The 14,692-nt window shown below is 35.9% G+C and overlaps 1 protein-coding gene across 5 annotated transcripts in view; it reads right to left on the reverse strand.

Annotated features, from left to right (window-relative positions):
- Positions 1–4,085: 4,085 nt before the first annotated feature.
- LOC122081538 (BUD13 homolog) overlaps positions 4,086–14,692 on the reverse strand; it is a 23,161-nt gene continuing 12,554 nt past the window's right edge. For all 5 annotated transcript variants that reach the window (XM_042648705.1, XM_042648703.1, XM_042648704.1 and 2 more), the window contains 5 exons: positions 14,549–14,607; positions 5,571–5,674; positions 5,273–5,345; positions 4,997–5,177; positions 4,086–4,656 (listed from right to left, as the gene is read on the reverse strand). In XM_042648705.1, coding sequence (XP_042504639.1) covers positions 4,571–4,656; positions 4,997–5,177; positions 5,273–5,345; positions 5,571–5,674; positions 14,549–14,607 — 503 coding nt within the window. In that variant the 3' untranslated portion in view covers positions 4,086–4,570. The remainder of the gene's footprint in view (positions 4,657–4,996; positions 5,178–5,272; positions 5,346–5,570; positions 5,675–14,548; positions 14,608–14,692) is intronic.

The following is a 14,692-nucleotide window of genomic DNA, read 5'->3' on the forward strand; positions in this document are numbered from 1 at the left end:
TTCTTTTTTTTTTTTTTCTCTCTCAAATTTATACAGAAAAATCATATTAAACATGTATCATATCATTGTCGTATACACTTTTTGTCCTAAATAAAAAAATGTTATTGCCACCTAATCCATTAAATATACATACGTGTTTGTACCTTTTTTTTTTTTATCGGACCCAAACTTACTATGGGCAGAAATAGTGAAACAAATTATTTAACATCTAGGCATTTAGCAAACAAATGAATATAATACAATAGGAAAGAATATACACAAAAATCTAGATACATCAAGTTCTTGGCAGACTGCAACAAATTCATGTATTCTAAGGCTCAACCAACTCTATTTGGCACTGTATCAGCTTCTTGATATGACATAACCATATTCTGCATAGATCTCAAAGAATCACATTTGAAATATTTGACAGAAAAGTTATTTCTTCCTTTGCATTCCTATAATAAAGATATGATTTTTTTTTTTTTAAATAGAAGTAGTTATCAAATAAGACAAATTTACTAAAGGCACCAATGATATACAATTACCTGTTTATACAAACTCCTTGATTGGCAGGAGCAACTAAGCAGGTTGCACGTATGTAATGTTACAATTCTAGTTTGGGCACAAATCCTTTGCATAGAGGAAAGTTCCATCAATTTCACTAATTAAAGCTTGTAATTCTTAACCCGAACTGCTTAATTTCTTATATAATTATTGGGTTGGTAAACACATAGGTCAAGTTATATTCACAAATTTCATGGCCTAACTTGATACAGATCTAATGCACAATTCATCATTAATATAAGCAACTCAAATTTAATATAGTTCTTCCAAGGTTAAGGGTTGGCCATGTAAGAATTTTACCATGCACGAGCCAACAGAGTCATTGAAAGCTACGGATTAGAAAAGGGTGTTGACTATTGACTTTGATTTGATGAAGCTCATATTGGGAAGTGATCTTCTCAAAATATGAAGTATCATTTTGTATATTGAGGGCCTACTACAATTGTACCCCATTATGAAACTTGTCATAATGGTTTTTATTTACTAATCCTTACGCTCACTCTATATATTGTTAGTATTGTCCCATTAGATGTTAACACCAGTTAACCTAGCTTTGAGAAGAGAAGAGGTTAATAATTGTCACATAGGAAGGACATCATTCGAGCAAATAACTTCTTCCACCATGAATCCAAGTATGCCTAAACACTTACCTCTATATTGATTTGCATGCTTATACGACCTCTACGTTGCATTAGATAAATCTATATTCCTATCAAGTAATTCTTAATCAAATGTGAATTCAGATTGGGTCCAAGTTCAATAGTTAGCACTCCTTGGTGTTCAATCATACTTATCAGCCTTCTGCTAACACCACTTCATATCTATTTATGTTAAAATAAACATTGCTAACATAAAAAACAATAGAAAATGAACTATGTGCAACTTCTAACAGTTGGCCCCCGTGAGTACCATAACTAGCAAATATTATGCTAGAGATGGCATATCCATTATCACACTTCATGAGTTGAATTGAGTAGATATATATATATATATATATATATATATGCAAACTCATGGGTACAAGTGACTCATCTAAAGTTTTTTCCTCAATAATTTATAGATATGTAAAATGGAACTATCTTCCCTTGTACTTTAGCTCAAAGCTTCAAACATCACAAGGTAGAGAAAGCCATGTACAGTAGGTGTACAAGTACAACTAGATCACCGTGAATAGCTTACAAGTATCCCTTACACATTGCCTCAAACACCACAAATGATTAACAAAAAGTCAAATGCAAGCAATTTTTAAAACTTGAGCTCATTTTGAGATCACTATTATACCCTACTGTTTCTGCTAGCTAGAACTTACCAGAATAGCAATTTGATTCCATCAAATCCTCAAGGGTTGCAGAGAAATCAGTTCTTTTTGTAATACAAACTACAAAAATGCCTGAAGGTTTTTCAACTAGAATTTGAGATCATTATGTTTGTTCTCATAGATATTCCAGAAATATTGCAGAAAGTGCCTTATTCCTTCAATCTATAAATAATACCTATGTGACTCGGACAAGAGAAATTAACTATTGAAAGTTTCCAAAACTACAATTCCACATTATAGTCATAATTATTGGCTTATTCATTCATTTGGTTGAGGTAGTTTTCCTGTACTATAACAATATTGAAAGTGTCAGGATAGAGGAGTAGAATCGCTATGTATAGAGTCAGATTCGGTGGCAGTAGTAATTTCAGTCCAAGGAAGGTCTATTCCCTGGTATGCTATGTAGGATTGGTCGGTGCTTCAGCCTTCCTTGAATGCGATATCCTGAAAAATCACTCATTGCTTCATGGAAGCAAATTCAGTGGCAGACTTCCTTGCGAAGGACTCTCTAAAGTCAGGGATTTCTGACTGATATTACCTTTCCATCATTTATTAAGGATGAGATTGAGCATGATGCAGCGGCAAGACCCAGATACCGCTTCTCATAGTTGTTTCTTGGTGCTTTGGAGTTTCCTGTTGATGGCAATTGGGTGGAAGCTATACTTACACAAGTTGTTACAAGTCAAAATGTAAATTATTTTTCCTCAATTGCAACAGAAAACAACCTCAACCAAATGCACAAAGAGAAAACGAGGAAAATCTTGGAGAAGAACATGGATAAATTTTATAAGATTAAACTTGCAATTAGCATTCCAACATAGAAACTCAAACAGACAGATCACCTTGCATGTAATTAAACCCATAAACTAAAGTGTATGAAACCTAAACAGGAGTACATAATCTCTATGAAATGATTAAAGGAACAGAAGAAAACATCTTCAATTGCTAATAACCTAAGCAAGCAAAGGGTTGTTATTGGGAAAGAATTTGGGAGTGACTGTTGTAGTCGCGGGTGAGAAGGATGACTGCAGCTGCATTTCATTTCTAGCACCTTCTTGTGAGAGTTGGAGTGTGATAAACACACAAACGTTGGGCTAGTGGCGGTCCCGTATTAAGGGGCACGCTTGGTCCACCGGTAAAGGTATGAAAGTTGTGACTTGGTGGTCAAGCGATCGAAATAACCTCTCAACATTTTTGGGGTAAGACTACGTAATTCTCATCCCCAGACCTTGCACAAGTGGGAACCTTGTGCATTGGATACACCCCTTATTTTTTTCGACCAAACTTGTATCGGACACCGTATGGTCTTGGGACCAGCCGCAAAGAGGTATAAATTTCATTGCCAAACAATAAATATCTGGGCAAAGTTGGTTAACAGAATCAGATAAGAAAATAACACAAAAGGTTATGTGCACAACTGTGTAGGTGTGCCTTTTGATGAGACGACTGTGTATTGTACACGGTCCTTCAATACCATCCAACGGTTTGGTGCATGATCGTGCATCACAAGACCTCTCCCCTAATAAAAATATTATTATTATGGGTTGGTTCATTGTGTATTTTATTGAAGTTTTGTTTTATTAAAAAATAAAAAATAAAATATATAAAATCTTCATTTTTTTATGAAGGTAAAAAATATGAAATAATGACAAATGCTCAAAAATAAAATATAGTGAATCTTTTAGAAAGAGTAAAGGACGATTGTAGCCAAGTGGATTCCAGCAGTGGATTGTAAATCCATAATGCACGGATTCAATTCCCGTCGTTCGCCCATTCATTAAAGAAGAGGAAATGTACTCGAAATTTGAAACCCTAGCTGTAAGAAGGTGCTCAACGTTTCAAACGAGAAAAAAATGCCTCAGGCCGTTGACGTCAAAGGAATGGGCTGACATGTTGAGTCGCAGTGAGGAATCTCCTTGGAAGAAACGACTAAACGAGGTTACAAGCAAGGAAACATGTCGTTAGAAGAGGGATTTTCAGAATAAAAATGAAATTACCTCATTACCCTTGGTTTTGAGTTATTTAGACCCAGTGCTCTTACTTAAGAAATTTATTGCACAGACAAGAACTACAAGTTTATGGATATTAATTTATATTAAATAGAACTAAGGCTAAAAGAGCATACCAAATATATGCAAAGAGAAAATTATGTCAAATTGATAGAAATATTAAATCATACCAAAGAGAACCTCAAGTAGATTTAACTTTATCAATTGATACATGAGAAAACAATCTAGATAAATATGAAATAATGATAATGATATAACAAATTACTTCTCATGATTCAGAATCAAAATAAGTAAATAAATAAAAGCACAGCAGTTCGCTGAATTGCCAACAAGCTAAGGAACCTAGGTTTGGTATCTAAAATGCCCTCAAATTCATGATTGTGTTTCATCCAACTCTCCATATAATTATTTCTCCACTGATCAGCCGCATAATTTACGGCTGGACGTTCATAAAAAAACCAATGTCCTAGAACAGAGAAAAATCGTGAAAAAAAAGAAAAAAAGTGTTTTTAGGTCAAATAATATTGCACCACGATTGTTAGACAGAAAAATACATCTGAATCACAAAAATATTTCCCCAAACATTGACTTGTAATTTCTAGATGCTATAAAAAGCTCTAATCCCTACCACCTCCGCCTTGCCCACATTTGCGTGGCTTTCAAGCAAGCAATTGGCAGTTCCTTGTGAAGCCTTTGTTCACATGTCAGAGACGGACCATAAATATGCTTCTTTTTCTGTGGCTTGCTTCTCATTCATCCTCTTGAAGTACTGCTTCTCAGTCCCTGCATCAAGACAGAAGAAAACAGAAACAGGTCAACTTTGCAGCAATCTATAACCGGGATCACTTGATGCAAAATTCAAATGCTAAACCAATGCAAATATGCTGGCTCAAAGCATTTAGTTAAATATGCACACACATGTAAGGGAGAGGTTTCCTCATTTCAGGCCCATGGTAACATCTATCTTTTTTTTTCTTCTGGATAAATCCTTAGTAGCATTAATCTTGAATAATGACTTTACCAACTTGCAAAAGAATACTCCTATGATTGGGAACTGTTACTGGGAAGCAATGAAATAAAATAAAGTATCTAGATGCTGGTGGGAAGTAAGTCAGAAACAAACCATTACTGCGATCAACGCCATCCCAATGTCGACCTGGTCTTATACCATAACGGTTCCGTGGGGCATCTATTCTTCTTTTTATCCAGCTGTGAGCAGGGATGTCCTGAGGAATTATAAATCCTGATTCTTTCATCTTCTCCTCATCACCCAGATCTTCCAAAACTGGCTCTGACCATTTACGCTACAAAATTTTGAGAACATGAGAAACAAGAATCAGTTCATGTTCAAATTAGATGGCACAGAAGTTAAGAGCGCGTGAACCATCGGATCATTTACCTTCACCAAATGAGCCATTGGGTCTCCCCATCTTACCCTCTCCTTCAGCATCTTGTCCATTTCTGGATCATCCCTGCAAACAGAAATGAACTTATGACATGGTTATACACAAAGTAGAAGGGGCAAACAAGAGGCAGGGGTGGGGACCAGCTGAGGATCTGGGTCATGCTTTCCTTACAATATTACATGAAACATTTATTTAAGAATGCTATATGTACTTCACTGGAAGCACTAGTTTATTCGTCCTTAACCATAAAAAAAAATATAGAGATCAACCTCAATCAAAAGTAGATTATACCTGGTCCTTGCAAATGGTTTGTCTTTCTCAAGTTCTAACTCATGCTGTCTTGCTTCAGCTTCCCGCTTTTGAGCTAGGCCTTTGCCCCATTCCAGCGGCTTTTCCTGACCAGGCACAAAAACAAGGATGACCAAGTATCAACAACGGGGTTAATCGTCAAGTAGAACTATCAGAAAATATGTGGGGTTCAATCGGTGAAGTAGATTATTGATGAATAGCAAAGCTCTGGGAAACTATCCACCTCCAGAGAAAAAAAAATATATATATATATATATATATCAGACTATTATATAAAAGCACAAAGTGGCAAATCTTTCACTTGACAATTTTGTCCATTATTCTTCATTATCTCTTCTTTCTATTCTTTTATTTATTTTCTTAAGTGGCTGGTACCCTTTATATTATTATATTTTTATAATACTTAAATACTATTTATCTCTCTCATTCCTACTTTCACATGATTTTGCCCATTCGTTTTTTAATTTCATCCACTTTCCTTTTTTGACTAAAACTCTCTCTCTCTCTCCCCCCTTCTTTTTCATAAAACTCTTTATCTCCCTCTCACTCTCACACGATTAAGTTTTAATTGTATATTGTTACTGACAAAGACAACAGATTGCCACAGGCAAGGAAATATCAATGCGATGCATTGAAGACTGTAATAAGCAACTGAGCCCTGTGTCGGTGCTAGAAGAAGTATCGGTACCCTTCTTTCTTCGCTCCATATCCGTCGTTGGTCTCTATCCTTCTCCACACTCTCTTCATTGTAGCCTCATTATCATCTTCAGGCTTTGAGCATTCATGATAAAGGGCAGCTTAGCTACCCTTTTAAATACACCTATATGGCTTTACCTATTTGGTACCAGGATTGTTGGAGGCAAAATAATAGTTTCCTTGGCTAAAGATAGTTGGATTAGAACTTCCATCAATAGCATATATTTGCCATTGATAAATATATCTCACCTTGGCATCCTCTGATTACAACCTGGGCCAAAAATAGTTAATAGGCCATTTGGGGAATGGTTCCAAAAGGTATAAGAACTAATACTAGCATAGCTATTGAAACTAAAGCTCTATTCAATACCCTCAAATTCATTAAGGTTCATTAAGGTTCTCCTGTACTTAGCTTGGGCCATGTTTTACCACACATGAAAAGTGTTAATTGTCCAGGAGAAGGGACAAAGACTCACGACCACAAGGTGCTTGGATACTCCAAGCCCTATCCTCAAAACCTCCATGATATATCAATATCAGAAAAATAAACATTTTCCAATAGTTCATCATCACACAAAATAATGAAGTTAAGCTATCATTCATTGCAAACCATATAGAGAATACTTAGAACAAACTTGTGAAGACAAGGATAGCAAGAATGAGGAAGGAGGTATAAGAAACCTTAGCCATTACGCTGATCATGAGGACCATCCTAAACAAACCTCTCTTTGTGAAGAGTGCAACTTAAACACATCAAAATACAGATGCCCAGGCTGTTCTATTTGATCTTGTAGCCTTACCTGCATCAAATCCCACAAGCAATGCACAGGTTGCACGGGCAAGAGACCCAGAACTCAACTTGTCCCTCTCACCCAATTTGATGACAATCTCCTCATCTCTACAATATGAAATATCATTATTTTTGACATTTTGTGAATTTTTTTTCATGGGCAGGCCACAATTTCCTAAAGGAAGCAAAAGGGGCTGCAGAATCTGCTTAGAAAAAGTGATATGAGAAGTTTGGGAGTTTCCATTTCAAAGTGCCCTTTAAGCTTAAGATGCTATATGTCCAAAAGTTGGTGCCTATGTCTACTATATTCTTATTCTCGCTTCATAAATAGTGTTTTATGAATGATTTGATTTATGAAGTCTTCATTGGTACCCAAGTGTTATCTCTAATTTGCTTTGCCCACGATCTATCCTCCTCTCTTTCCCACTTCCTTTTTCTTCCCAACCTCCTTTCCACTTTCCATTTTCGTTCTCCAAAAAGGGGGGGGGGGAAATCATTCTTTTTTCTTCCCAAACTATTTCTCACCCTCCAATTACCTTTTCTTGCTTTGTGCATCTCTCCCTCCCACACAAACATAAGACGTCTCCTGCATTGGAATAGAAAAATCTGAGCTCATTCTGATCAAGTGCAGCGGTTGGCGAGTTCCCAATTGAGTGCCATTTCTGTTCTCAAAGGGTGTTAATTATTGACTGCCCTTATTTCCTCTTTTTTCCATTATTTTTCCGAAACCGTGTTTTCTGCTTAAATTGAAAACCGATTGAAATATGAACCATTAAGATCTATTTGTTTATGCAAATATTATTAGTTTAAGCTTATAGGAATTGTTCAGCATTGCAGCTAACCCCATGTAGTTTGGAAGGTAAAGGTTTTGGAAGTGGGTTACAACATACAAGTAATTATTTTTCCTTTTTCCCTTGTTAATTAAATTTTTTGTCATTTAGTGATGATATCATTCACCTTCTATTTTTTCCCCTAACCTTTATTTTACATTTGCAGATTTTGTAAGAGATTTCTAATTGGTTTATTTCCTGTCTTGTTCCTTCTTTGTGAATCAATTTTGAGGGATTGTAATAGTCCAACAGCCATGGATTAGCTTACTTTTCTATTGAAGGAGGTGAATGTGATTAACACAGCTGACACTGAAAGAATAGATTTCCATTACAGTTACTCTTACCTCACAGAAGAAACCAAACACTGCAACTACACAACATGAGATGGACGTCTCAATCCCTAATGGTGGTGGGAGATTAAGCAAGGAGATTTAAAAGAGAAACTTCTGCAAAGACCAGGATTCTCAAACTTAATTCAAAGGAAACAGAGGCATTTTGTTTTTACACCCAAAAAGTAAAATTTCATGTTTTATTCAAACTAAGCTGACAAATCCATCTCTAGGCACTAACAAGTTAACCAAGACTTCACTCAATCAGAGTCTCTCTGTCACATACCCACACACACACAGAGTTGGGACAGGAAAGCAAGTTGGTAAGTACATTAGACAATCAAGGAACTCTACTACCAATTAAGCAAGCAGATATCTCCATGGCAATGATACCATCATTTGTGCTTCAACCTCCAAGAGCTGACATTTAAAAATGATACCATCATTTGTATATGTAACTATAGAAGGGTGATGTAATACTGAAATTGAGGAAGCTCAAAACAGTACCAGGGTAGGATCTTTTCTCAGAGAATAGGGAATTCTAGATATGGAGAATAGGATATTGCTAAAACTTGTTGAAAGATGAAAAAAAGATGGAACAATAAACAATAATATAACACCCGGGCTTCACACCGCAAGGTGGATCGACTGGATCAAACACCAACCTACCTTGATCAAACACAAGGGATTTCTTGATCAAACACAAGAGATTCTTGATCAAACACAAGAAGAGAGTTGCATAAGCAAACTTTGATTTCAAATTCTGAGTTTTTTTTTGAATGCTTACAATTGATCCCTATTTATAGGACCAACTCAACAAAACATTACATACCCAACTTCCAACTAACAATAGTAGAAAGTCTTCACTTATTAAAGTTGGGGTAGGAAAGTCTTCACCTTCCAACTACTAAAGTTGGAAAAGTCTTCATCCCCCAACTACCAAAGGTGGAAAAATCATCACCTCTTAAAGTTACAATGGAAAAGTCATCCCCCAACTACCAAAGGTGGAGAAATCTTCATCCCCCACCTACCAAAGGTGGAAAAGTCTTCACCCATCATCACTTACAAAAGTGAATTGATCCCCCCATTTAGAAAAGTAAAAAGTAAAAGTAAAAGTAACTTCTAACCACTTAAATTGAACCGATATTGGACCAACATGGACCATGGTTCAATTGGAACTAAACTAAGACATAAAACATGAAAAAACTAAGTATGAAATTAATAAGCATCAACAAGGTAAGGCCACATGCTAGTTACTCTTGTTGGCCTTCTTCCTACGGATGTAGGTCTTCAGATCTGCATCAGTTATTCCTAAGAAAACAAGTCCATTTTGGTGATAAATCTGCATCAAAGGGTCTACTCTAGAGGAGGCTATTGTAATTCCTCCAGTAGCTGACACTAAGATGAGCTAAAGTTTCCCTTACCACCACCCCCCTCCTAAAAAATATATTCAGATATGTACCTTGACATATGGATACTAGAGTGGTGAATTCTTTTTTACTATTTCAATTGAATTTCATTGTGAATCTGTTGGTGAACTCCGCCACTCTATTTTTGTGGTTTCCTTTCAATTATATTCTGGTATCATCTATACTTTTTCAGATTTTGTTGATATTCGACTTGATGATGCGCTCAACATCAAGATATTGAACCTTTCTGGCTCTGAATGGCTTATCACCATGTCTGTTTCAATATTCTTTTCTATAAAACTGTTTTTTTATGTTAGTTTTCATTATTAGCAAGTGGTACTGGCAAATTGATGCCAGACTAAGTGTTTTTTTTTTTTTTTTTTTTTGGTAATAAGACTGATTGTAGATCTTTTGGTTATGTTCTCCCTTTTAGTTGCTGATGATTTAGTGAAGATCAAATTTTGTTCCTTTGAAGTAAAGGGAACTTGTTTCAGTTTTTCTAGGTCGCGGTTTAGTTGAAGTAACATTTGGATTCTTTTTTACTTTCATGGTTGTGGAGACGTTGCTTGCTAATGCATTTGGGGAGATGGAATTATCTAATCAAGCGTCTTGTGAGGTTAATTCAAAAAAGTTGTATATGACTAATTCATTTGAAAATTTTAACCTAAGAAGTCACTTAACAAGATCTTAGTTTTTGGCACAATGGTTCAGACATGGCCATGAGGTTTAAAGTTTTTCAATGAATTGATTGGGAATATTCCATTATTGCATGCTTGTTAGAACAACATAGGACTTCTTATTTATTTGTTTGTTTTTGGAAACTCTGTTGCTTTCTTTAAGCATTGAGATATTATTTTTGTGTTACTTGTAGTATGAATAGTTCCAATTTTGCAAGGTTTTGCTCCCTCTCTCCCCAACCTCCCTTTTTTTCTTTTACTATATTTTCTAATGATTAAGATATTGAGGAATCCGGTGGATGTGGATGCTATAGTGTGAAGCATTGGATCCCATTTGAAGAACTCCAAAATGTGAGAGGCTTTCTAGACTCTTATCTCCCTTGTAAGATTTGTTCATTTGTTAGTTTTTTAATTATGACCATAGCTGTAATACCTATTTTTATAGAGCATGCTCTTGTGCACTTGTTTTGCAAATGCCGTTTAGTTGCCCACTGGATGACTGCCCATGAAGCTACAAGAGAAAAGATCACTTGACCCTTCACTTGCTCAAGCACTAAGGGAAGCTTTTCAATTGGCATTTCAGGGTAATATGAAGCAGCATAGTGAAGAAGAATTCATGAAGAACAAGAGTCTTCCTCTCGGGGGTCAGTCAAAAACATAATGTTTGCAAGGAGTGCGGAAAGGTGTTAAAAATTAGAAACAAAGCTGAGAAGACATTATGATTCCTTCCCCTACCCCCTCGCTAGATATTTATTGATCCCTACAACATATTTTTGAGTTTTCCTTTGACATGTAACTTTTGCCTCTATCTTTCAACTATAATAGAACCTTAAAGTGTCTCTCTTCTGATTTTCAGTGATCAGAAGACTTGGAGTGGAGAATTGATGGGTTCAGGATTTGTATAGGATCTTATAAGCAATTTAGCGTTTTTCATAAAATATTCTTTTTTGAATGGTCAATTCATTTGTTTTTAGGAGGCAGCTTCAAGCAATGTGATTATAATGTTGGTTTCTTAGTTTGATGAATTAACAAATGAATTGAAGTTTCAACTAAATGCTATCTATATCATGTACCCATGGATGAGATAGACACACAATCATGTTGTTAAATCATTAAGTTCGTCCATAAAAATTTATTGAACTTCTTGAGCCTATTAGCAGTCAAGTCTTCTCAAGAAATTTTTTTTTCTAAGAAAGTTACACCAGTTAGGATTATCTTGGTCCATTACATTAGGCATCGCAAATGGCACTCACTGTTATTTTTTTCCCTAAAAAAGGAAAAAGAAAAAAAAGGAGGGTAACAGGCAACATGGGGGCAGCTTCAAGAGAGAAGAATCAGTTGTGAAATATTAAAAACATGCTTTCAAAGTTCCGCACAACATATTAACTCAATTACCCAACAGAACTAATTAATTCACCAAGTTCAGAAAAAACCCAATCTAGATCACACCCCTCTTTCTCACACACCTCTCTTTCTCACCTAAAACCTCACAAAAAAAAAAAAAGTTTCTCCAACATGCATTTGCACGTTTGTTTTTGCTAGTGTGTATATGTATATATATATATATAAGGGAGTTATGCAACAAATAGTTCTCTGATATTTAATTTTTTTTTTTTTTGGGGCAAAAATTATACAATCCAGATATTCCCTCCTTTTATCACATTAATAGGATAAACTACACCAATAGCTAACTTGCAACCATGAGAATGTAAACTGCAGATGTAGTTATGAGATCAAGAGAGACCGTTTACAATGCTAGAGAATTACTAGAACATTGCAAGTATAGTAAACCAAGAAGTTTTTATATAAAATCCAATTTCAACTTATTGACCATATTTCTAACAAGACATGCACTCTTCCAAGCAGAATAAGGAAGTTGGGATGAAATATTTAAGTTTGACTTACAAGGATTAAACAAAAAGGACACTAGTTTATATGATGCTTTTGACTTGCAAAGAATGACAAAACAGGATATTGTCAAACTAAATTAGCAAGGGATAATCAGTCCCAGTATGATCCATGATAAACTCCAACATGCAAATCAAGTTCAGTTTCAACAAAAACTCAGTACAGGAAAATAGGCTGAATAGAAGAGATTTCGATTACTCACAAACCACAGCTCAGATGGAGCTGATTTTAGGATCGAATGGAAATCCTATATGAGGAAACAACCCATCAAAATCTGAACAAATTCTGCCGGCCGGATTGAGACTCATGCTGGTTGCAAGAAAAAGGAAACTATTGGTGAATCTTCAAGAACTTGAGTTCGAAGCATCGGATGATCCTCAAATTCGGATTGAGTCTCCCTCCTAGGGTAGTAAACAAAACCCAACAAACTTACAGCAATCAGAGATCTGATTTGGGAGATACGCACTCGAAATTTCTTCCCAAGAAAACCTGGTAACTGGATTCGGTAGCCTAGTTGTGTGCTCTCCTGTTCACCAATGGTTGGGACTTTGTTCTCACAATAATAATGAATAAAGAGAAGTAGAACAAGTATAGAAAGTAGAGAAAAGAAGTATAGAACGGATAGAAGTGGGTGGGGTGGACCTTTCAGTCCTTGGTCTCCCACCCCACAACTATCTCAGCTGTTGAAACATCATTTCTCAAGAACAAACCAGCAAGCAAAGCTCACAAAAAATCAAACCCAAAAAGTATAAAGCCCATGGTCCATACAGCCCATTGGACCATGGAAATAACACATTAGTCCGTTCTTGGTCCAGTTTGATGGCAGAAGTAGAACCAGAATTGCATCAAAATTGATCCAGCATTTAATCCTCTTTTTGACAGCTCGATCTGGAATTTTGAGGATGATCTGCTGAGTAGATAAAAAATAATTTAGACATCGATATTCCTTGAAAAAAAACTGAACTCCAGAACTGCTGCAAATCTGGATACGAAGACAGTTGCTTCCAATTGAATTGTGTAAACCAACAAGAGAATGTTACAGGCACTAGTTCTTCATTGCATCATCAACAACTATGGCCAGTAAACAATATTGAGCAGCATAGGTTGCTGCAAACCTTGAACTTGAACTCTCAAACCAGAATTGACGAAGAACTGGATATCAGTTCCCTGATACCATGCAACTTCAGAGAACCCAATATACAATCAACCAGAATAAAGAGAAGACAGAAAAGAGAGAGAGAGAGAGAGAGAGAATAAAAGAAGAACTTGATATGAGTTCCCTCATACCATGTAACTTCAGAGAAACCAATATACAATCAACCAGAATTAAGAGAAGACAGAATCCATAGAAAGAGAGACAGAGAGGAAAGAGTATCTGAGCCAGTAATAGACTCAGAACCAGAACCAAAGAAGAACTTGATATTAGTTTCCTGATACCATGTAACTTCAGAGAACCCAATATACAATCAAACAGAATTGAGAGAAGACCGAATACAGAGAGAGAGAGAGAGAGAGAGAGAGAGAGAGATTTATTTATATTAAACTCATGATTACAATCATAGTCTGGAAAGGAATCATAAACAGGAAAATAAATCCTATTTGTAATACCAACTAAAACTAACCACTAACAAACCTCTGTCCTGAGTGAGGACTAACACAACCACACCACTATGGACCAGAATTATAGCCTAACACTTATCAACCAATGTATGTTTATTCATTTGTTCCTATGTTATAAGCTTCTGGCACCTGAGCAAAACGTGTTCCTATGATGCATAAAAGGTCAGCCTTAATTGGCATAATTATAACCCCAACTACCAAGTCAGGAAGCTGAAACTCTAAGGTAATAGATAAATTTAATTTAGCTACATTAGACAGATATCACAGTGGCTAACATATATATCAGCAACATTAGACAGAGATCACAGTAACTAACATATACATTCAAACTTAGCTATATTAAATAACAATCACAGTACTTTAAAAGGTTTATTATTTCTGTTGGCTTATCTTTAAAATGGGCCTCCCACAAGGACAATATGTGTTTGTACAATATATGCATAAAAAGTTCCCAGGCTGAATTGGCATAACTGTAACACAAACTACCAAATTGATGGAACTCAAACTCTAGCTTAAATATCATAATAGCCCCCAAACCCAAATTAAAAAATAAATAAATCAAGAAAAGAAAAAAAAGCTCTTTCTATTGTTAGCACAGTGTAGAAACACCAGAACATACAGCTAGTTACTACTACTACTACTACTACTACTGGACAATATCAAAATAACTAGGCAACTTTAGTGTGTTGTCTCGAAAGTACCTTTGGCTTTTCCTCTCCTTTCTGGGCTTTCAGGAATTCCTCCTTTGATATACGAGTGCCTGCAACAACGAGGTACGAACATGATCCATAAGTCAGGATCCATAATTTAGTCAATCAGCATAATTCTCCTCCCCTCCCCTCCCC

The sequence above is a fragment of the Macadamia integrifolia genome, chromosome 6, assembly GCF_013358625.1.
Source record: "Macadamia integrifolia cultivar HAES 741 chromosome 6, SCU_Mint_v3, whole genome shotgun sequence".
In the NCBI taxonomy this organism is placed as follows: domain Eukaryota; kingdom Viridiplantae; phylum Streptophyta; class Magnoliopsida; order Proteales; family Proteaceae; genus Macadamia; species Macadamia integrifolia.